The sequence below is a fragment of the Notamacropus eugenii genome, chromosome 6, assembly GCF_028372415.1.
Source record: "Notamacropus eugenii isolate mMacEug1 chromosome 6, mMacEug1.pri_v2, whole genome shotgun sequence".
In the NCBI taxonomy this organism is placed as follows: Eukaryota; Metazoa; Chordata; class Mammalia; order Diprotodontia; family Macropodidae; genus Notamacropus; species Notamacropus eugenii.
The window spans coordinates 27,835,536-27,859,622 of record NC_092877.1 but is presented as its reverse complement, the minus strand read 5'-3'; the positions used below and the strand labels follow the sequence as shown (position 1 = coordinate 27,859,622).

The window sequence follows — 24,087 nt, the reverse complement described above, 5'->3', positions numbered from 1 at the left end:
AAAAGGACCTCTATTATTTTTTTAAAAAACAGTTGATATAACTTTAAAGCTTATTTTTAAAATAAAAAGTCAAGGACCATGTCATTATTACCATGCATCTCTTGGAGATTTAGAACTGAAAATATTCTGAAAGATCTAGAGGAAGACTAACAGTGTTGGGGGTTAATCCTTTGAAAAAGGATTGAGAAAACTTGGACAAAACCACTCTGAATGAGAAGGCATTGGTGGATAAATTATAATGTACACTTGTACAGGGTCTGACAGTACCATTGAGTTCATAAAAGCATGTGAATGAAGGCCACACATAAAGCCCTGCACTTACCATCTCTAGAGGGAGGTTTATTTATCACCTATGAATACTGACAAGTCATCTAAGCTCTCTGACCTTGTTCACTCCTGGGAAAGATTGGGCATCTGATTCCTGCCCTGCCTGCCTTCTATGGGTGGTTAAGGGTTCCAGTGAGATGATACAGATAAAAGTACTTTTTGAGTTCTATATAAATTGAAGGCCTCATTGTGTTATTTATCTCCATTCATTCATTCATCCATCTATTTATTTGTTCATTCATTTATTGTGTTCCATGATGAGAGACTGTACCCCAACCCCAAATGAAATAGACTTGGCATCTGAAGTAGGAAGTAATGGGTTCCGCACTTACTAGGCAGCTGACCACAGACAAGTCACAGTCTTGGAGCCTCTTTCCTAGTCGGTTAAACAAGAATGATGACAGTAATACCATTAGTGTCTACTTCTTAGGGTTGTTTTGAGGCTTATATGAAACAGTGTCCATAAAGCACACACCTCCAACTTTGAGGTGCTATCTACATGCCTATTATTTTTGTTATAATTATTATTATCACCTCTAATCCTAACTGACCTTTACATATACAACTCTGGCTACAGGAAAATAGCGCAAGAAATAGGGATGGATCAGGGCTACTTCTTCCTCACTCTTGGTAAAAAGAGTGGGAGTTAGTAACAGCACCTTCCAAGATGGAGGATATTAGCATGTTTCAAAATGTGTCCATGGACCCAAGCTAACAACTCCCTGTTGTTTACATTGTTTATGTTACATTGTTTATGTTACATTGTTTATGTTACATTGTTTATGTTACAAAGTGTTTTGTATCCATGTAGTCCTCATGACAGCCTTGTGAGGTAGATAGTATAAAGATGACTTACTTTGTAGATGATGAGCTTGAGGTTAAGAGGCACAATGGATAAGAGTGCTGGACTGGAGTTCATATCCAACCTCAGATACTCCCTAGCTGTGTGACCCTGCACAAGTCTCTAAACCTCTGTCTGCCTCAGTTTCTTCAGGTGCAAAATGAGGATAGTAATAGCACCTACTTCCCAGAGTTGTTGTGAGAATCAAGTAAGAGAATAACTACAAAGCACTTTGCAAACCTTAAAGCACTCTACTAGTTATGTTTGTTGGGGCACCTAGGTGGTGCAGTGAGTACAGTGCTAGACCTAGAGTCAAGAACACTCATGTTTCTGAGTAAAAAGCTAGCCTCAGACGTTTACTAGCTATTTGACCTTGGCCAGGTTGTTTAAACCTCTGTTTATTTCAGTTTCCTCAACTGTAAAAGGTGAGGATCCAACAAGATAGCTGTAAAGTGTTTAGCACTGGCACATCGTAAGCACCATAGAAATATTTCTTTCCTGCCCTTCCCCTTCCCTTCCTTGGCATGTGATGAAGAGGGGCTCTATTCATCAGATTAGTAAATCTCCTACTTTTCATTCAGTGTAATCTCATTGTTGTGGACATGGTGGACTTATTAATGGCGGTGCTACAGCTGGAAATAGTGAATCTAGGAGAAAGATTTTTTTGAGGGGGGAGGAGTTGAATTCAATTTTTGTACCTGCTCACTTTGAGGTGACACTAGAACATCTAGTGGGTGATAGGAGATTTGAGTCTGGAGTTCAGAAGAGATGCTAATGCTGGAGAAAGAGATATGAGAGTTATCTACCAAGAAGAGGTTATTAAAGATGAGAGAGGAAATAATATTGCTAAGGGAGAGATTACACATTGGAAAAAGATAAGAAGAAATGAAGTAGAGGTTAGAGTTAACTTCTCAGCATGTAGTCTACATGGTGTGATCACATCTCTCCTTACCTGCTACTATCTCATTTTCCTCCATTATTATCCCAGGTTCTAAGGCAATCAAGGAGTTCTTTCCTTTTTAATGACTAGAATTGCACCATCTTTAACCAATTGCCTCAATTTATTAAATCTTATTTTTTTAATTTAATGATATATCATAATATATAAATATAAAATAATATAATATATAAACAATATTATAATAATAATATAACATAATAACTGTGATTTTGGACATGAGCTAGAGGGAAGTACTCTTCCACATTGCTGGGGTTATAGGTGTAGTGCCTTTGTGATCTGGAAAATCTGTGTCAAATTTTTTGACCCTAGCTTTGTACCAGATAAGATGTGTGATTTTTTTTCTTTTTCTTTCATGGGCTGTTTTACCTTATTGTAAAATTTGGGTTGATGTTATACAATACTGTGCATATATTTTGTGCATTTCTGAGTTTCTAAACTTTTTCGGTGTCATCTGTTCATCTTCATGTGTCACCTGAGGGTTCTACAGACCTCCCCCAGATTTCCCATTTAATTTTTTATGCTGACCCACAACATATCCAAACCATGATGGGGGAAGTTACAATATGGAAGGGATAACTGTATTCAAGATAAAGACTAAGTTTGCAGAAAAAGTGCTGACATGAGTCTGTAGAGGGAATGTCATCATCTGGGAGTTTCATGTAGCAAAGAAATCATAGTTCGAGTTCATAACCCTATTGTTTATTAGTATATTTTTATATTATTTATTTAGTGAATGGGAGAAACCCTCCCCCCCCCAAAGTCTTGTCAAACAGCTTACCTCCTAGTTTTGTGAACATTAAGGTTACTCAGTACACTATTTTATTAAATGTCATCAAACAAAACAAACTCCTAAACTTATTGTGTATTAGCTCTGAGAAAGATAATAGTCAGTCTCTTCTAGCCATCACTATAACTACTTACTTACCTAAACTCTGGAAACAGACCCATCATTTGATTCTCTCATGATACCAGGTAAAGTCTTTCCTTAAGAATTCTCTTCACATTTCTTTGAAAGGTAAGTATTGAACCTATTTCTCTCAGGTAATAAGCTCTCAATCTTTTTCTCTGTCCTTTTCAACCATCACAGTTAACGGTCTCTCTAGAAGGACAGTTGAACTTTCTATCTCCTCAGATTCCTCAGTTAGACTGGTCATTTTAAGAGTCCAGTCTATGATCACTTAAGGATCCTACTGAATCTGTGAGAGATTCTATTGAAGTGGATGTTGTAGAGTGAAGATATAGGATAGTGGCTCTAGGAAGTATCAGGGTTCAGAAATTTAGTTCATCAAATATTTGTTAATGGAGATAAGATCCTATAGTAGAAAGTTTAGGATCTGGAATTTTGGGTCACATCTCAGTCCTACCACTTGACCTTCTCCTCTCTGCTCTGTTTCCTTACATGTAAAATGAGGAACTTACACCAGATGACCTCTAAGGGAAGTTTATTCCATTTGGACTTTCATGATCTGGTGATAAGACCAAGGAGAGAACACTGGGAAACATTTATTATCTATTAGAACTTTGGAACTAATCATGTGACACAGGAGACACTGGCAAAGAACTGCCCAGCATGGCATACCCACATCAAAGAAGGCACTGGTGCTCTATGAGCAAAATAGAACTGAAGTAGTTAAAAAAAAAAATGTGAGATGCACAAATTTAAGAACCCATTCAAAATGTTCACATGCACTATTTGTGACTGACCTGTAGTAGAACGTTCTGAGATCATATTGGTGTGATCAGCCACAGTCAGACATGCTGTACCTTACAGCAACCAATCCTGTAATATGGGGAAGAGGAGAAGGAGTCAGGAGAGTGGCTAGAGTTAGACAGCCATCCAGGAGGGTGCTGTCATGCTAGAATGTCAGTGAAGCACTTTGTGAAACACTTTCTTTAGAAGTACTGTATTACCACTTATTATTATATTTCATTATAATGATGCTGGATAGAATCCTAGGGTAGAAAGAGCTCCTACCAAATATAGTCGAAACTACTGTTCCTAGAGTGGGTGAGTGAGTCTTTGCTGAAGAATCTGCTTACATTCCTCTGGGTGTTGGCATAAAAAAGCCTTCCTCTGATTTTCTGACCTGCTGCATTGGTCTGATCTACTTTAGGATTTTTTTTTTTTAGCTTATCATTAGCAAGCCAACCAGAGAGAGTGTTTATTTTTTTAAACTGAATAGTTCCCTGCCTTGTTAAAACAATGGCTTTGTGTTTGTTGGGTATAGAGAGGGTGGTGGAAATAAAAGTACAGGGAGTACAGGCTGATAAAAATTGGGCTATTTAAGGGTGACCAGGCAGCTCTTCCTGAGGGTGGACCAAGCCTGAGTCTAGACTCTCTTTGTTTATTGATTGTATTGCAAAAGGATATTGGGATTAAGAGGATAAAGGTGCTGACAGATCCCCTAGAGTTCTAAGGGTTTCTTAATCTGGGGTCTGCAGATCCTCAAGGGGTCTGCAGAGGACCCCATGTTATCTGAAATCTATAGATTCCTAGGGGGTCAAATGTTAAATGGACATGTGTTCTGATCTTTGAAGAAAGCTAGAGATTGGATGAAAACAGTAAGGAACCAGCGTATTCAGGCATGGGGATTAATCTGGCAAAGGTCAGTAGGTGAGTGCAGCAGGGATTTGGCTAAAATATTCTAGATTAGATGGAGCAAATCTCAAAAGACCAGAGGATGCTTGGTGAGCGGTGACCTAAATTACACTCCCACGTCCAATAGTTAACTGGTAAGTCTGCTATTAGCCAAACAATTTCAAATCAAGTTCTAATTCCCTTAGTCACCTCTCCACACAAACTGGATAGGAAAAATATGTATGTTGTATATTTGGGAGTAATATGTTCCACTACCATATCACTCTTCCTGCATCTCTCTTTTTATTAGTTCTAGGCACCAGTTTTTTTAAATAACATTTTATTGCGTCTTTTGTCATGATATACCCTACATTTCCCAATGGATCCCTAGCATTTCCCCTCCCAGAGACCCAGTCCTTAGGGTAAAGAAGAAGAAATAAGGATAAGAAAACAATAAACAAAACTAATCATCCTATCACAAAAACCCCACGTGCAGCATTGCCTGCTTCTGCCCAATCACCTTCTCCAAGATGCGGGGAGGGGGCCAAGCACTACTTTTCAGGAGAGATCATGGAGAAAGTGGAAGTTAGTCATAGGTGAATCAGGCCACAGCATCTGAGGGTAATTTTAAGGAAGCAGGGATGGTTTAGCAGGTGACTTGAGGGATATCTTAAGGGATATGATTTTTGTCTTTAAATATTTGAAGGATTATAGTGGGAGAATGAATGAGATTTATTCTGTTTAGTTTAGGGGGAAAGAAAGAAATATGACCCCATGGTAGAATTTATAGGGGGGACAGATTGGTGCAATATAAGGAGGAAGAACTAGAATTTATTTATTGGAATGGACGACTTTTCTAGTAGCCTTGTGTTCCTTGTCCTGGGGGTGGGGTGGGGGGTGGGCAGGCTCTATGCCGAGATTGGATTGCTGACTAATCCTTTTCTTTTTTTAAATTTTGGGTTGTTTTTTTTTTTGTTTGTTTTGAGAGGCAATTAGAGTTAAGTGATACCCAAGGTCACATAGCTAGTAAGTATCTGAGGCTACATTTGAACTCAGGTCCTCCTGACTCCAGGGCTGGTGGTCTATCTGTGCCTTGACTAATTTTTGTTGTTTCAGTCATTTCTGACTCTTTTGTGCCTCCATTTGGGGTTTCCTTGACAAAAATACTACAGTGGTTTTGTCATTTCCTTCTCCAGCTCATTTTATAAATGAGGGAACTAAGGCAGACAAGGTTAAGTGACTTGCCCAGGGTCACATAAGTGTCTGAGGCCAGATTTCATTTAGCGACGATGAAGCTTCCTGATTCTAACCCAGTGCTCTGCACCACCTAGGCACCCCCATATAAATGTAAATCCCTTTGCTTGGCAGGGAGTTGGATTAAGAGAAGGATTTGGGGGCTGATGTGTGGCACCTGGATGGTTTTGTGGATAGAGCTCTGGGCTTGGAGTCAGGAAGACCTGAGTTCAGATGCAGCATCAGACACTTAAGTTTATCTGTGTGACTCTAGACAAGTCATCTCCCCTCTGCCTTAATCCACTGGAGAAGGAAATGGCAAACTACTTCAGTCTTTGCCAAGAAAACCCCACACACAGTATCAACATGTCGTGAACTTAGAGGTCATGAAGAATCGGACAGGATTGCATGACAATGGCAACAATTGCACAGGTAGCTTTGGATGACTGTCCCCTGTCAAAATGTGAGAGCTGGGACATGCATTTTAAGAACTGGGGTAATTTCCAAGAACCCCAAAGCTCTTGTATTAATGAGCTCCAATGAATTGAATTAGGGAAGGAATCTCACACTAAAAGCTTTATTTGTGATTCATATTTGTCAAAGCATCATCAAATACAGTTGATATGTCTTAGGCATTTTGCTTTTTATCTCTAAGTAACTATTTCCATTTGTAAACTGGAGGAGGCCAGGACCAGTCATCATTTTGTGTCATTGCCTAATTGTCTGGCCCATGTGGTACTTATCACCTGCTCACACCCAGTAGCAGTAGAACCTAAGGGGTGAGGACAGTTTTCTTACTTGGAAACTTGGACATTTATATCTAGATGACCCCAGCACTCTTCCTCCAGATCACACTTGATAACCAAGATGTCCTTCAAGGTTCTTCTCTTCTCTCAATGTACTCTCTAAAATACTTGCTGATCATGTCAGCTCCCTAGTAAACAATTATGTTCCTATGAAAATGACTCTCAGGTCTATTTGTTCGGCTCAGACCTCTCTTCTGACCACTCTTGAATCTCCAACTGCCTATTGAACAGTTCAAACTAGATGTACCTCCCAAATCTTCCCATCTTTCTAATTTTCCTCTTAATCTAAGTAGGACATCATCATTCACCCAGGTGCCCAGGGACAAAACCCAAGTGTCAGCTCCAGCTTCTCACTATGTCTACCCCTGCTTCCCCCACCATTTCCAATCTGTTGCCAATCTGTTGATTTTACCTTTATAACATCCTTTGCAGTTGCCCCCTTTACCCACTGACATTGCCACAGTGCTAATGTAGACCCTCATCTCCTCACATCTGGACTATTGCAGCTGCCTACTCACTGGTTTCCCTATCTCAAGTCTCTCCCCACTTCAGTGCATAATCCACTCAGTTATCAAAATAATCTTCTTTAAGCACATGTTCCTCCCCTTGAATCCCCCACCACACATTCAATACATTCCATTGACTCTCTGTCACCTCTAGGATTAAAAATAAAATCTTCTGTTTGGTTTTTAAAGCCTTTCATAACATGATGGCCTTCTACCTTTCCAAGTCTTATTATACCTTCCTTAAACATTCTCTGCAATCCAGCAAAAATGACCTCTTTGCTTTTCCTCTCCCAACTCATGGCATTTGTACTGGCCATTCCCCAGGCTTGCAAGTCTTTGTTCACTCTCCTCATCTCTGCTTCTGGATCCCCTGGCTTCCCTCAAGGCTCAGGTAAGGTCCTGCCTTCTCTCCCAGAAGTCTTTCCCAGTCCTCTTTCATCTTCTTGCCTTTTGTGTGAGATCATCTCCATTTTGTCCTGCACATGTTTTTTTTTGTAAGCAGTTGTTAACATGACGCCCTCATCAGACAATAAGCTCCTTTGGAGCAAAGACTTTTTCCTGCCTTCACATCCCCAGGTCTTGGCACAGTGAATGACTCGTAATAGCATTTAACAAATGTTTAGGGATGGAGGGACCCTCTCATGTTTACTTTTCTCTGCCAACTAGATTTTCAGTTTCTGGAGGGCAGGCTAGGTGGATAGACTGGTTTTCTTTCTCCATAGGCCTAGCAGAATCCTGGGCTTCTAGTAGGCATGTACTAAATATTTTGACTACTAAATACCAGGTAGGAGAAGTGGGATGGGGAGAGAGAATGGGAACTGTTGGGGGTGTAAGCTCAGTTCCATGTGGACAGTCTCGGGCGGGTAAAGGTGAGAACTTCTAAACCTTAGAGTTCTCATGAGGCCCCCCAGGAAACAGCAGGGAATTGAGGTGTGAGACCGGGATATCTCGTGCATTTCCGCCTCTTCCCGTGGGAAACGTGATGGGAGAGAGCATCCCCACCCTCGAGATTGGCCCAGATCTGGGCACATCTATTGTTATCTAACAGGCACGGTATTCAGGTGCAAACTATTCGGCAGGAGAGCTTAAGTAGGGTCAGGAAAGCCTGAAGGCGCTCTTAGCGCTGAGGGGCCCTTAGAGGACAGAAGGCCCCTCTTCCTTCTCTCCTCTCTTCTTTCTTCCCTCTCCCCTCTCTCCCCACTTCCACTTCTGCTTTCATTCTCTTACTGTAAGATCTTTGCCTCCTTGGGAGATTCCTCGCTCCCCAGGAAGAGTTCCCCCTGCACATGTAACCAAGACCCTGAATAAAGCCTAACCCTCGTTCGACTCTGGAAAGTCTCTTCTCTCATGCGTTTATCCGGTTTGGCCAGCCGAAGACCTGCGATAGGTAAGGTAAGACTCGGGTAGCCCTCAGGCCTCTAGGCCTGGCAGGGAACAGTGAGGAAATAAAGTCGACATTGACTCTAACACAAAATAGAGCTTGAGACCTTTCAAAAGTGATGGGCCAAAGTTCCAAGGCCACAGCTTCCAGTGTGTCTAGGAGGGAGACTGATTTTCTAGATAGGAAAACTGAGATCCAGAAAGGGAATGGGATATGCCCCTGAAATGGGAGAGGGAGTGGTCTGGAGACCAATAGGTGCCTAGAGTAGGTGTCTAGAGTACGTGCCAGGACAGCAGCTCTTGTTGAGTGTATATGGGGGTGGATCCGGGGCAGAGCCCAAAGTTGACCTTTTGTGTAGGTGGATGGCATTTAAGATCCCTGGGAATCTTGTGCATGTTTTGAAAAGTTCTTCAGGCTTTTGGTCTCCTTGCCAGAAATTCCACCAATCAGAGATTTGTTTGAGTTAATCGATCTGTGTTTCCTCTTTGAAAATGAAAGTACCCTGAACATAACAGAGATTAAGGCTCAGCTAATGAGTCTTCGATAGAAATGGAATGGTAACTAAGCTTTAACAGGGTTGTTTTATAGAAGACTGACTAGTCAACTTTAATCTGCTTTTTAAATGTGAGGTGTTATTTTTCCATCCTTGTGAACCAAATAGTGCAACTGTTAACCCTGTTTGACAGATAAGGAGACTGAGTTTCAGAGGTTAGTCATGAGATTTTAACCTATGTGTTTTGAGTTATACTACTCTTTAGATAACTTCATGTACAGCTACTTTCTATAAGATCTTTTGACTATCCAAGTCTATTTGCCACAGAAATAAAATTTAAAAAATCATTATAACAATTTAAGCCATGAATGTAGATGTTCATTCTTATTATCTATAGAGAAACTGGAATACCATTTATATTGGGCCTTTTGGGAGAGAATACTCCAGCCTGCTTACCTAAGATTCAACAGTTTAATTCGAAAAGTATTCTTTTTTAAGACATTGTAGTGGAGCAGCTAGATGTTACAGTAGATAAGAGGACCAACCCTGGAATCAAGAGGACCTGAGTTCAAATCCAGCCTCAGACACTTGACCCTTATTTGCTGCATGACCCTGGACAAGTGACTTAACTGCAGTTATGTGGGGAGGGAGAGAGACATAGTAATAAAGCAGAAAAGATCACTGGATTTTAAATCAAGAATCTGACTCAGAATTCCTCCTTTGCCGATTACTACCTGTGACTTCATGCAAATTATTTAACATGTCAGACTCAGGTTACTCATCGTTAAAAAAAAAAAAAAATTGACTTCAGAAGTCAGGCTGAACTCTAAATTTACTATTTTCAATGCCTGCTATGTACAGGTTACCATGGCTTGACCAAAACAAACAAATCATCACCAACAACAACAACAAAAAGAAATTGCTGCCTTCGAGGAGTTTCCATTCTGCTAGGGGGATGCTTGCAAACAACCAAGTAAATGCAAAATCATTTGAGAAGGTACATGCAGTAAACTAATGATTGCAAGGACCAGGCCAAGCCTTCATTCACAGAGGTGGGGCCTGAGCTAAGTCTTGAAGGAAGCTAAGGATTCTGGGAGGTAGAGGAGGAAGTGGCCTCCATGGGGTGAGGAGTACATTCCATCTGAAGTGTGTGGGACAGCTTGTGCAAATGTACGAAGGAGGAGAGAATGTCAGGTGGAGGGAACTGAAAGTAGCCCAGTTCCTTCTCTGTAGCCTAGAATGTAAAGAGATAGCATTCTCTTATATAAGTGGCTCTTTACCTTCTACACAGATGTAGAGGTTTTATAAATAAAAGTCCAAACTCTGTCCTACCTTCAAATACATATATATAACAAAAGAATCCTAGAAAGTATCTTCCTCAAAAACATATTGGGTATTAGTCCCTTCAAGATAAGCACAGCCAAGTGCTAGCCCCTGATTGGGGAATAAGATTTGTGACATTCTTTTTTTTTTGTCACAAAGGACCATGATAGATCCATTAGTTAAATTGAAAGTGATAGACTCAGGAGATCTAGAGGCATTTCCCATTCTTGTATATTACATGCTTGGCTTTTGGCTCCTGGGACTATAGTCATCAGTTTGATCTGAGGGCATCTGGGTTAGCTACAAGCCTCGTCCTTTCTCCTTTTCAGTTGTCTCACAAAAGTACACCACAGTCACTATGGGTGCCAGGTAAAGCACTTGGATATGTCTATGTGCAGACCAGTCCTGACAACTGCAAAAACAAACAAACATGTATAAATCAAAAAGATCTGCAAAATAGGGGGAAAGTGGAATAATATAATATGAAAAGCGATGTTCTGAGACTCAAGAGGCTTGAGTTTTTGGTCACAGATCTGTCATTTTCTAGCCAAATGATTTTAGCCAAATATTTCCTTCTGAAAACCTCAGTCCTCTTTCTCTCCCTCCTTCCCTTTGCCAGTTCTCTCTCTTTCTTTTGACGCAGCCTCTTTAAGAAAAAGCCTATAAATTCCATCTCCTATATTCCTCATATTTGCAGCTGCTTAACTTCTTTTTGGGCCACATGTATGTTGAATCTGATAACTCCAGTCAGGAAGTGAGGTGACTGAAACAGATGGCAGTCTTATGGCCCTAAATCTAGGTAAATGAAATAAAAAACCTGTTCCCTGTGCCCTTTATGTACTCCCTTTCCTGCTTCACCTGTTTAATTCCAACAGGTAGCACCTGCTTCTTGGAAGCTTCCCTGACCCTACACCAAGTCTATACAAAATTTTCTCTCCCCCTCCCCCCATCTAGGCCCTTGATTTGTTACTCTGTAATACTTTTCTGTTACTTTGTTTCTTAGTTGTATATGGAATGTTTCTCATTTGCATATGGAATATACTATACAAAATTGCAAGCTCTTGATAACTAGGTCATATCTAAACTGTGTATCTTCCCCAGCGCTTCCTACCAGGTTCTATAAATCCTAGGCTCTTGATAGGTATTTACTAAATTAATTGAAAGAAAGCATATGAAAATGCCTTGGAAAAGGGAAAGCTGCTATTTTCTCTTTCTATTAAAAAAAGTGTTTCCCTTTCTTTTTACTTTTAAAATTTCTTCCTTGTAAAAATGTTTCTATTTAATTTGTTCCAATCACATGCAAAAACAATTTTTAACATTTGTTTTTTAAAATTGAACTCCAAATTCTGCCTTATGCCTTCCCCTTGCTTGGAAAGATAAGCAATTTGATATAGGTTATACATGTACAGTTAGGCAAACCATATTTCCATATTAGCCATATTGCAAAAGAATGCACAGGGCAAAACCCCCCTAACTAAAAGCAAGGAAAACAAAGTAACAAAAAAATATGCCTCTCCTTTTCTTTTTATACTGTCTTTGCTGTTTGAGTTTTACCTCTCCCCACTTTTGAAGTTTCTCCTTTATTAAAGAAAAAATGTTTATTCAGAACCAGTGACTTCAAGACTGGTCGGCACCTAGCAGCATATGCCACATTCCAAACCCATAATCTCTCACCTCTCTTCTAAGAAATGAAAGGAACATTGATTCCCAGGGCCAGGCTTTGGCCGTTTGAGTTACCCAGAGGTAGAATATCTCCTAGTTTAGTTCTTCATTTTTATCATCACCATTGTGATGTGTAGTTCCTTTGCTTCATAAAAATCTTCCAGTTTCTCTGAATTTTTCATACTTACTGTTTCTCATCATATGGTGCAGCCATATTCAATTGCATTCCAGTTCCATGAGCATTCACCTTATCATTACTTATTCCTTACTAAGAAAGTGTTACTATTAGCCTTTTGGCATACATAGAACTCTGCCCCTCTGTCTTTAGTATCCTTGGGATATGTGCCCAGTACTGAGATTGGGATTGCTAGGGCAATGGGGATAAACAATTCAACCCCCTTTGAATAATTCAAAAATGTTTTTAAAATATCAGACCAAGTCAGCCCTATCAACAATATATTTGTGTACCTTGTCATAACCCTTTCACAATAATTTCTACCTTAAATCATCTTAGTTACATGAGTATGTTTTTTCTTATTAATTAATTAATTTTTAGTTTTCAACATTCACTTCCACAAAATTTTGAATTCCAAATTTTCTCCCCATCTTGCCCCTCCTCCCACCCTATGTGTTTTAATATTCATTTTTCTTACTACAGATTTGGAGCATTTTCCCATATGCTTGTTGATAATATGGAATTCTTTTGAAAATTGATCATTCCTACTATCCTTTGACCACTTACGTCTTGGCACTATCATCATTGGCTTGTCATTAGGTTATGAGCCAACAATACCCAGCCTTCTTTATTCCCAGTTAGAGGTGGTTTGTAATGTTGCTTAGTAAAACTTAAAAGTGCTATATAGATGTTACTTATTTTCTGAACTAAAAATCATAGGTTCTGGGATTGAGAGGTTAACTAAATCCATCCTTCTTATTTTACAGTTGATGAAACTGAGACCCAAAAAGCCTAAGACCTAAGACCTAAGAGCCTAAACCCAAACCTCTGAAACTAGCATGGGTAGTGCAGGTCATGTGACCCACTAATAAATGTAGATGAATCATCTGGAGCCAAGTTTCTCTGTTGTCAAAGCTACTTCCCTCCCTCCCCTCCTTACCAAGTTGCAGTAATACCAAGCTTTCTAATAAATGAATGTTCAGAGGAGACAGGCACACCATAGCTCATGCATCTCATCCTTTAAAATTCTAAAGCTGGGGTGATGGACCACTGCTGAGTCTTTCCACGTGGCATTTAATTCCACAGGACCTTCCTGAAGTCTCTATTGAGTCTGAAGATTTTATTCTTTATTTTTTTCCTCATTGAGTTTTATTAAGCATAATGACATCCCTAAAAGGCAAAAATATCCTTGTGGGGCAGATTTAAAAGAGTAAATACTATGCTTTCTTATAATTTAGCACCCTTAATGTGAGTTGAAGAGGTAGAGGGGCAGTGTGTTTAGACAATGGTATATTAACCCAAACTTAGCTTGGCCAGGCCTCTAATTTTTTAACAGCTCATATCCATGAATTACCAGCATCACTGTGGCTTCTTGCTTGGAGGAGTCTGCTCCATCCCACGGCCCACAAATGTAGGGCAAGTTGAGAACTTATGTGGCCTTAGCAACATTGGGAATGGGAGCTGGGTTTATTATAGCTGGCCAAAGGCAGTCCTCAGTAATCAGCTTCATGGATTCCCAGGAGGAAGGTTGACTTGGTGTTGGAAGCCAAGATCACTCCTTTCCCTGCACATCCTCCCATAAGCAAATGCTGGAAAGATCTGTAATTTAGAAAGTATGAAATCAGCTCCCACTGAGGCGGACCACATGAAAGATCCATGACTTTCTGTGGACAAATCTTACAGAACTGCTTGTGGAAAGGAGTTGCTAAATGGCTTGCTCAGGCTTATACAGATAGTAGGGTCACAAGTATCATTTGAACTATGAGGAAAATGTTGATTCTCCTACTTAATTTAATCAGTATTTACTCAGTTTATTGTGATTTGATATGATCAGTGACTGTATTAGTGAGTTATGCAGAATAGAGTTGTTTGCTATGTTCATGCTATAAAAATGAGTTATATGGACTACAATGAATCTACCATGTATTTCTGGTTATATTACTTGTGATTAATTTGTAAGGTAGATTTATGCTGTATTAGGTCTGTTTTAGGATTTTGTACTAGAAATTTACTGTACATCCCTCCCCATTTTCGTCCCCCCCACAATATATTCTTATTAATATACTGTACTTGAAAAACAACTTCCTTGCCTTAGTGTATGAAACTTTGCCTTCTAGGATACTGCTGACAAATGGAAGGCCTGAGGCCTTACTGACAAGTCTTATGACCTTTAGAAAGCCCCTGATAGACCTGTGGGGGCCATCTCCAGTCCTGATCTGTATCTTGCCACTGGACCCAGATGACTCTGGAGGAGAAAGTGAGGCTGGTGACTTTGCACAGCCCTCCCTCACTTAAATCCAATTCACTTCCAAGTCATGGCATCATCTTCCTGATGTCATGGTCCTCTTCAAGAACAAAGGAGAAGCAACAGTGACAGATGTGTAGTTGACAGTTGGTAATAACCTATAATGAGTGGCCTGTATTTGATGGCCTGTAGTGACCTAAAGTGCATGGCCTGCAGTTGATGGCCTGTGGATATAGTTGTGATTGATGGATACTGCCCTTAACCAATCATAGGAGTTGCCTTGCTTCTGAAGATAACCAGTCATAGAAGTTTCTCCACTTTAGGAGAGATCTCCTTAGGACTTGGAGTCTCCCCCAAGACTTCCCAAGAGCTATAAAACCTTTAGCTCATGAGCAGAGGGGACCTTAGGGACCATCAGTTTCCCTAATAAACTGACCAAGCTCAGAGCTCTGCCTCTGTTGCGTTTTGTTGTGGATTGGAATTTTGTGGTCCACAGCACCCAGGCCTTTCTGGTTCTAAGTTCAAGACTTTCTATATTCTGACTGGAACTTCCCTCCAGCCTTATTTCCCACTTCTCCTCTTTACACAGTCTACATTCCAGTCAAACTCTACTAAGAGGGAAAAAAATGAAAAAAGGGTCAGTCAGGCATCTTATTTTTTTTTAATGCAAAGAAAAGAAGAAAGGTTAGAAGGAAGCACAGATAAGCAAGATAGCTTTGAAAGTTTCAGGTTGAATGTATTATATACTTGAAAAAATAAGCAAGCTGTGCATAATTCAAATATGCAGTTTCATATGCAATCCTCTTTTTTTCTGTTTTTCTCCATGTAAAAATTTTGTGTTTAAGTTTAGAATTAAAATAAGTTTAAAAATGTATTACTAGGCATGTTTTCCCACTCCATCTTTCCCACTCTTTGTCTTCAAAGGAGAGATGGACTTCTACTTTTCTCTCGCTCAAAGATGAGTAAATTCAGTTTCTTAGCTTTCCTATTCATGGTGTTCCATAAACTTCCATCCTTAGGCATATTATTTTCCAAGTTCTGCTTAATTTGGTGCAGTGAAAAGAGAGCTGGCTTTCCAGTTGGGAAACTGATGCAAATCCCATCTCTATGTGTACTCTTGATCTTAGGTAAACCTCTTCTTTCCCTTAGCTTTCATTTTCCTCTTCTGTGAAATTTCAATAAAACTTATAATCTTAAGAATTGCATTTGATGCTCTTTACCCTCACTTTTTCAAATCCCTTTTTTTTGATATGTGTCCCTACTTAGATGTTGCATCCTTTATGAAGATATTCTTGATTTCCCACCCCCAACTTGCCAATGGAAAGCGATCCGATTTGCCTCAAGTTATTCTATTTGTATGTTGTCTTACTCTCTCTTTTGTCCCCTTCACGTCATGCAAAATATGCTTATTTGCATCTATCTTCCTTGACTAAACTGTAAGTCTTGGGCACTGGTTAAATGTTTGCTTAGACTGAACTGACTAATCTACTTCCCTAAGCAATAAATGGAGAAAGACAGACCCCTAGTACAAGATATTGGGTGATAATTCTGGTTGTAAAGTCAATTAAAGTTTTATAAAGGACAACAGAACCTTATGAAGGTTGAACATTGAAACCTGTGAGTATATATTATAAAGTAACTGAATGTGTAGATACGTAGAATGGCAAATTCCAGTGTTGTAAAACTGAGAATGAAGGAATAAAGTCTATGAATCATTGCTGGCAATCTTTTGAGGGCACCAGGCTGACTGTCTGCAAATCTTGGGCTATATTCAATAACTAGCATCTTTACGTGGTAGGGTAACTATCCCATTTAATTAAATGCGTGCCAACTCAGGCTTAAAATACTTTACAAATAACATAAAACTTCTCCCACTCCCCAATTCTACCACCTTGAGTATTCCCCTCTAGCAATATAATTGCTACTTATCACTGACTGGTATGTCTGTTATTTAACAAAATGATGAGCTGAACTTGACAGGCATAACATTATGTCAGCTGTCTCCCTGTTGGGTTGGTAAAACCATGGAGAGGGGTGGTTTATTTCAGTCCACATTTGACAGGCAAATCCTAGGACAACTGCTTGTTAAAACCCCCCTAGCCACAGGAATGGAATCTGCTACCACACCAAAGAGGTCGTTAAGTTGAATCTCTCAGACCAGGTTCCCTTATCCCCTTTTAGACTAAATGCCTTTCAGGGGTGGGGAACCTTCAGCCTCAAGGCCACATGTGGTCTTCTAGGTCTTTTGACTGAATCCAAACTTCACAGAACAAATCCCTGATAAAAAGATTTGTTCTGTGAAGTTTAGATTCAGTCAAAGGGTTGCACTTGAGGACCTAGAGGGCCACATGTGGCCTTGAGGCCCAGGTTCCCCACCCCTGGACCCTTGATCAAATCTTAAGAAAGTGAATAAAAGAAATTACAAAGAAAGCACAAATTCTTGATTTATGCTATTGGAAAAATGGTCATTGAAAAGATAAAGTCAAATTTGGACTGCCTGGCTGTCCACCAACTAGAACCCTTGTTCACTTAGGACTTTTCCCTTTTGTGTTCTGCTTTTGTGAATAAAAGTCTCAGATTACGAGAAGACGTTTTTCTCTTTAGACTTGTAATAATCCAAAACCATCTACTGGGTGAAGGACAAGGGAAAGGCACCAGAGAGATAGGGTGGTGAATGGTTCCTGTTTTATAGGAGGTCACTGTCCATTGGAGGAGAAGACACATGTAGATAATGATGTTACAAACTATATTGTAAGTGCCTAAGTTGTGATGACGAAGGGGCTATGCAAGGTCACATGGAGAATTTAGGCAAATAAGGACCTTAGAACCATAGAATCTTAGAGCTGAAGAGAGCTTAGTCGTAGGCCCTTAGGATCAGAGCCAGAACTACAGACCTCAGAAGTCATCTACGTCTAATGTGTTCATATTACAGTGGAGGTATTCGAGGCCCAAAGTGGAGATGGGACTTGACCAAGGTCACACAGGTAATAGGTTTTCAAGCTTCAAAGCCCAGTAATCATGGAATTTCACTGATGTGAGACAACCTCAGAGACTACCCAGTCTCACATCCAAAAGACTCCCCACTGTATCATACCTCACAGGTAATCATCTGGCCTGCTCTGGAAGACCTAAAATGAGAGGAAACCTACTTCCTCCTGAGAGAGCCCTTTCTGCTTCTGAATAGGACTAGCTATTAGGTAGTTATTCCTGACATCAGGCTTAGATTTGTCTCTCTTGAATTTGCCCCTTTTTACTCCTAGTTATTCCTTCAGTGGCCAAACACAGCAAGCATCATCCTTCTTGTACCCTCTTGTGCTTTCAGATACTGGAAGAGAGCTTTCATGCCAACCCCCACCCCAGGGCTCTGGGATTTCTCTGGGCAAAACATCCCCAATCTCGTCAAGGAGTCCTCATGGAACGTGGACTGAAGGCCCTTTACCTTCATCTCCAAAGCCTTCCTCTGGCTGGGTTTAGTCTCCCAGTTTTAAGACTGTTGACTATGACTAAACTAAATGTGAAAAACCGATACAAAATGAAGTAAGCAGAACCAGGAGAACATCGTATCCGCTGTAACAGCAATGTTGTATGCTGAACAGCTGTGAATGACTTGGTTGTTCTCAGCAATACAGTGATGCAAGACAATCGCAGAGAACTCGTGATGGAAAATGCTGTCCACCCCCAGAGAAAGAACTGATGTCTGAATCTAGGCTAAAGCATACTATCTTTCTTTTTTCTTCCTTCCTTTCTTTTTCTTCCTTCCTTCCTTCCTTCCTTCCTTCCTTCCTTCCTTCCTTCCTTCCTTCCTTCCTTCCTTCCTTCCTTCCTTCCTTCTTTCCTTCCTTCCTTCCTTCTTGAGTCTTCCTTCACAGAATGACTAATATGGAAATGTTTTACATGATGGCACACAGATAACCTATATCACACTGCTTACTGTCTCAGGGAGGGGAATGGGAAGAGAGGGAGGGACAGATAGAATTTGGAATTCAAAAAACCCCAAACAAATCAGTGAATGTTAAAATTTGTTTTTAAGTGCAATTGGGAGAAAATAAAATATTATTTAAAAAAAACCCTAAATATAAGGAGAGATTCATACGGTTTCTTGAAAGCAAATTTGTATTGATGCAGGGCCTAAGTGGGGATGTATAATAATCGTTACTGATATTTGCATCAGTCTTTGCTGTTTGTTAAGTGATTTACATGCATCTTCTCCTTGAACCTTGACAGTCTTGGAAGGGCAAAGGATGCCATCATTATCCAAATTTTATAGATGAAGAAATTATATTTTAAGGAGGCTAAGTGACTAGTAAGAAGCAGAAGGAAAGTTGGAGCCTAGGTCTTCCTGATTCCAGGTTTAGCATTCTGTCAACTACATTTTTTTTCCCTCAGGAAAAACAAAATCCAGACTAGGGACAAGTAGGACAACCTATTTCGCAAAACCTACTTGTTTAGGGCTTAGTGGTTTTTCAGTACTGTGAGATATTCAGTCATCAAAGAAAGATTCGAATTATAAGTGACAGAAATTTAAAGATGGATGGACACTTTAACATTGCAACTCCTAAATTATATTCTGATCACTAAGGCCAAAAAAAGGCCATAAAAAATGATAAATAAGACTTGAAACAATAGAAAGTTTCTGGGTAATCTTTAATTAGAAAACATCCCCTCACGTCTCCTGCTGCTTCAAGATCTGTGGTTAATTGAGCGTATCCTGTAGAATACCCGAAATCTGGAACCAAAATGTCATCAGGCAAACCAGGTTAAAATGTAATTGGAAATACTTAACAAAATAAATAAAGCTACAGTAGAACATAGATAATGTTAATTAGTGGTTTTCTAAGGTAGTGAAATAGAATGCTGGGGCTGGAATCAGGAAGACTCCTTCATGAGTTCAAATCTGGCTTCAGACACTTACTAGATCTTTTCCAAGATGACCCCAAAATGAGATCACAGAGAGTCAGAGACTTGACCATAATGATTAAAAAACAACAAGAAGTTGCTTTGTGGCCAACAGGAATCCTTGGTATGGTCCATTTCTCTTTGAGTTTGACACTATTGATCTAAAAGACCCCCAGCAGGTTCACCATGTGAAATAGTCCCCAAGTGAAGAGGGTCTTTCCCCATTCTATTTTTTTTATTTTGTCTTTTATCTTTTATCACTAGAGGAACAGTGAGATGATCTGAATCATTTGAGTGAGATCACTTGAATTGTAGAGGGCATTTCTTTTGAATCCCTTCATTGTTCAGGGGAGGGAATTGGGGACCCAGCAAAAAAAAGTGACTTGCTCATAGGAAGTGAGAAATTAGTAACAGGGTTAGAACTGAGACCCTGTTATTTGTGCTTGGCTTTGGAATTCATTATAGGACCTTAAAACAGGCTCATCTTTTTGATTATTTTACATACAATAAAATTAGCTTGTGTTTTGGGGTCATGCAGTAGCTAGGGAGTAGGAGGCCATGGTATAATGAGCATACTACTAACCAGACCCGGGGGATGTTTGTTTGGGATCCAGCTTTGGGGGAAAAAACCCACAGGGCGGATAAGTTGCATAAATGTTTATTAAAGACTCAGCTCTTATTGGCTCCTGGACTCAACATGACACTTTTCATCAGAGAACTGAACAGAATCCATCCTAGATCTTGTCTGACTATATCCCAGAGATCTCTTAATAACTGTATTCCATCCCACATGACCAAGGCTCCCCAATTTCAAGAGGCCCCCAGAAAAAGGACTTTGATGATATCACTTTTTTAAAAAACACAAATGGTCCTCCTCTAGAATGGAAAGAACATTGAACTGGAACTCAGGTCATGATCCAGGTTCTTATCACAATTCTAGAGGCTCTGCTACTAATTCTTTGTGTGATCTTGGGCAAGTTTGTACCCCTCCAGGCCTCAAATTTCCTCAATTTTTACCTTTCAAGTCATTCTGGGTTCTAATATAATTGAATCCTGTTGATCCTCATTTGGTTCCTTCCCATCCCCAGGCCTCTCTGACAAACATCAGGAGGAAAGCATGAGAAAGCTGAGTAGCTGGTGGAACAAGCTAGAAGCTGAGCTGACTGATATCAGTCTAGACTGAGCACCCCTGTCAAATAGGGAAGAGGCAGAGGAGGATACTGTGATAGGCGTCCAGCTATGATTTTAACAGATTACCCAGAAAGATTTGGCAGGTCTTTGGCATCCCTGCCTACTAAAAGCTGAAACAGGATAATCCCAGAGAGAATGATGCCAGGTAAAAGGAAAACATGGTATGAGCTTCCTGCCATTCCAGTCTAGGGGAGATAGGGAGACCCAGTTTCAAGAAAAGAAAAGGAAGACAAAAAGAAAACTTTTAACATGTGGAGAACCATTAAGAGAGAGGGTAGTATAGTGGAAAGAACTCTGGATTTGAATTTTAAAAGTCATAGAATTTGAGTTGTAAGGGATTTTGATTTTTTAACAATTTATTGTTTTTATTTTTTCAAATATTTTTATTAGTCTGTCCCTCCCACTAATCCTACCTCTACTGAGCAAACTGGAAAAAAAATCCGCGCCACCCACCTCCAATCTCTCAATATATATTTGCATGGTCTAACAAAAAAAATATCTCCACATTACCTAAGTCTAAAAATGTCTGTCTCTTTCTTCATTTTCAGTTCATCTCCTATCTGTCAGGAGGTGAATGGTATGTTTCATTCTCATTCTTTTGGACTTGTGGTTTATCATTATGTTGATCAGAGCTGTCAAGTCTTTCAGGCTTGTTTGTCTTTGTAATGTTATCATTATATAAATTGTTTTCTAGGCTCAAGCTCATTTCCCCTTGCTTCAGTTCATAAAGCTCTTTCCAGTTCCCTCAGTAATTATCTTTCTTCATTTCTTAAGACAGTAATATCCTATCACAGTCATGTGCTACAATTTGTTTCTGGTAAGACAGCCCCTTAGTTTTCAAATTTTGTCTAATTTTACTACTTTTTTGTATATATAAATAAATCATTTTCCATTTTCTTTGACTTCTTTGTGGTATAAGCCTAATAATCAGATAACTAGGTCAAAAAGTATGCCCAGTTGCGAAGTACTCTTAGTAATTATCTCCTTTCACTTCCTAAGTTTATAGGGGAGAAAGCTGAGTCCCAGAGAGGTGAAGAGACTTATTCAAAGTCACACAAGTGAGTTAGGATGGGGCCAAATTATAATGGGCCAAATCTTCTCGCTGCTGGCTGGAAAGTTGTTTTTTCTTGCCTTTCTACTTTCCACTAAAAGGCTTCATATCAGAAGGATTCTTGTTTCAATCACCCTTTGTGCAAAGCTTCACGTTAGAGTTCACTGAATAAATTCAGCTGAAGGTTGAATGGATCCCTTATGTAAATGTGTTGTAAAAGGGTGGATTCTTTTTTTTTTTTTTTATTAATTTATTTAACTTTTAACATTCATTTTCACAAAATTTTGGGTTCCATATTTTCTCCCCTTTTGTCCCCTCCCCTCACCCCAAAACACCGAGTGTTCTAATTGCCCCTGTCTGCCAATCTGCCCTCCCTCCCTCCCCACCCCTTCCCTTTGTAAGGCAAGCAATTCAATATAGGCCAGATCTGTGTAGTTTTGCAAATGACTTCCATAATAGTAGTGTTGTGTAAGAACTAATTATATTTCCCTCCATCCTATCCTGTCCCCCATTACTTCTGTTCTCTCTTTTGATCCTGACCCTCCCCATGAGTGTTGACCTCAAATTGCTCCCTCCTCCCCGTGCCCTCCCTTCCATCATCCTCCCCACCCTGCTTATCCCCTTATCCCCCACTTTCCTGTATTATAAGATAGGTTTTCATACCAAAATGACTGTGCATTTTATTCCTTCCTTTAGTGGAATGTGATGAGAGTAAACTTCATGTTTTTCTCTCGCCTCCCCTCTTTATCCCTCCACTAATAAGTCTTTTGCTTGCCTCTTTTATGAGAGATAATTTGCCCCATTCCATTTCTCCCTTTCTCCTCCCAATATATTTCTCTCTCACTGCTTGATTTCATTTTTTTTTAAGCTATGATCCCCTCCTCTTCAGTTCACTCTGTGCACTCTGTCTCTATGTGTGTGTGCGTGCGCGTGTGCATGTGTGTGTGTGTTATCTCACCCTGACCCAGATGCTGAATAGTTTCAAGAGTTACAAATATTGTCTTTCCATGTAGGAATGTAAACAGTTCAACTTTTGTAAAGTCCCTTATGACTTCTCTTTGCTATTTACTTTTTCATGCTTCTCTTCATTCTTGTGTTTGAAAGTCAAATTTTCTTTTCAGCTCTGGTCTTTTCATCAAGAATGCTTGAAAGTCCTCTATTTCACTGAAAGACCAATTTTTCCCCTGAAGTATTATATTCAGTTTTGCTGGGTAGGTGATTCTTGGTTTTAGTCCTAGTTCCTTTGACTTCTGGAATATCCTATTCTACGCCCTTCGATCCCTTAATGTGGAAGCTGCTAGATCTTGTGTTATCCTGATTGTATTTCCACAATACTTGAATTGTTTCTTTCTAGCTGCTTGCAATATTTTCTCCTTGATCTGGGAACTCTGGAATTTGGCCACAATGTTCCTAAGAGTTTCTCTTTTTGAATCTCTTTCAGGCGGTGATCTGTGGATTCCTTGAATACTTATTTTGCCCTCTGGTTCTAGAATCTCAGGGCAGTTTTCCTTGATAATTTCATGAAAGATGATGTCTAGGCTCTTTTTTTGATCCGGGCTTTCAGGTAGGCCCATAATTTTTAAATTGTCTCTCCTGGATCTATTCTCCAGGTCAGTTGTTTTTCCAATGAGATATTTCACATTATCTTCCATTTTTTCATTCTTTTGGTTTTGTTTTGTATTTTCTTGGTTTCTCATAAAGTCATTAGCCTCCATCTGTTGCATTCTAATTTTGAAAGAATTATTTTCTTCAGTGAGCTTTTGAACCTCCTTTTCCATTTGGCTAATTCTGCTTTTGAAAGCATTCTTCTCCTCATTGGCTTCTTGAACCTCTTTTGCCAATTGAGTTAGCCTATTTTTCAAGGTGTTATTTTCTTCAGCATTTTTTTGGGTCTCCTTTAGCAGGGAGCTGATCTGCTGTTCATGCTTTGACTGCATGTCTCTCATTTCTCTTCCCAGCTTTTCTTCCACCTCTCTAACTTGATTTTCTGTGAGCTCTTCTATGGCCTGAGCCCATTGAGTGGGCTGGGATATAGAGGCCTTGACTTCTGTGTCTTTGCCTGATGGTAAGCATTGTTCTTCCTCATCAGAAAGGAAGGGAGGAAATGCCTGTTCCCCAAGAAAGTAACCTTCTATAGTCTTATTTTTTTTCCCTTTTCTGGGCATTTTCCCAGCCAGTGATTTGACTTCTGAAGATTCTCTTCACACCCACCTCGCCTCTGGATCCTCCCAGCCAGAGCTTGGGGTCTGAGAATCAAATGCTGCTTCCCAGCCTCAGTGCTTTGGGCGGGGGCAGGGCTTCTATTCAGTGTGAGATTAAGTTCAGGTGCTCAGGTTGGGGCAGGGCCACCTCACGGGCTCAGCTCCCTCAGGGGGTTTATGCAGAGACCTTCAACAATGGATCCGAGCTCCTGCCTGC

General features: G+C 39.9%; 1 protein-coding gene across 10 annotated transcripts in view; it reads left to right on the top strand.

Annotated features, from left to right (window-relative positions):
* The window catches only part of ANO5 (anoctamin 5), a 138,419-nt gene that overhangs the window by 14,640 nt on the left and 99,692 nt on the right, over positions 1 to 24,087 (top strand). For 2 of the 10 annotated variants that reach the window (XM_072619334.1, XM_072619330.1), the window contains exon 1: positions 7,460 to 7,643. The exons of 5 other annotated variants lie outside the window; for them this stretch is intronic. In XM_072619334.1, coding sequence (XP_072475435.1) covers positions 7,520 to 7,643 — 124 coding nt within the window. In that variant the 5' untranslated portion in view covers positions 7,460 to 7,519. Of the gene's footprint in view, positions 1 to 7,456; positions 7,644 to 24,087 lie in introns of those variants that run through there. 3 more of the 10 variants (XM_072619329.1, XM_072619331.1, XM_072619332.1) reach the window with 3 other exon arrangements.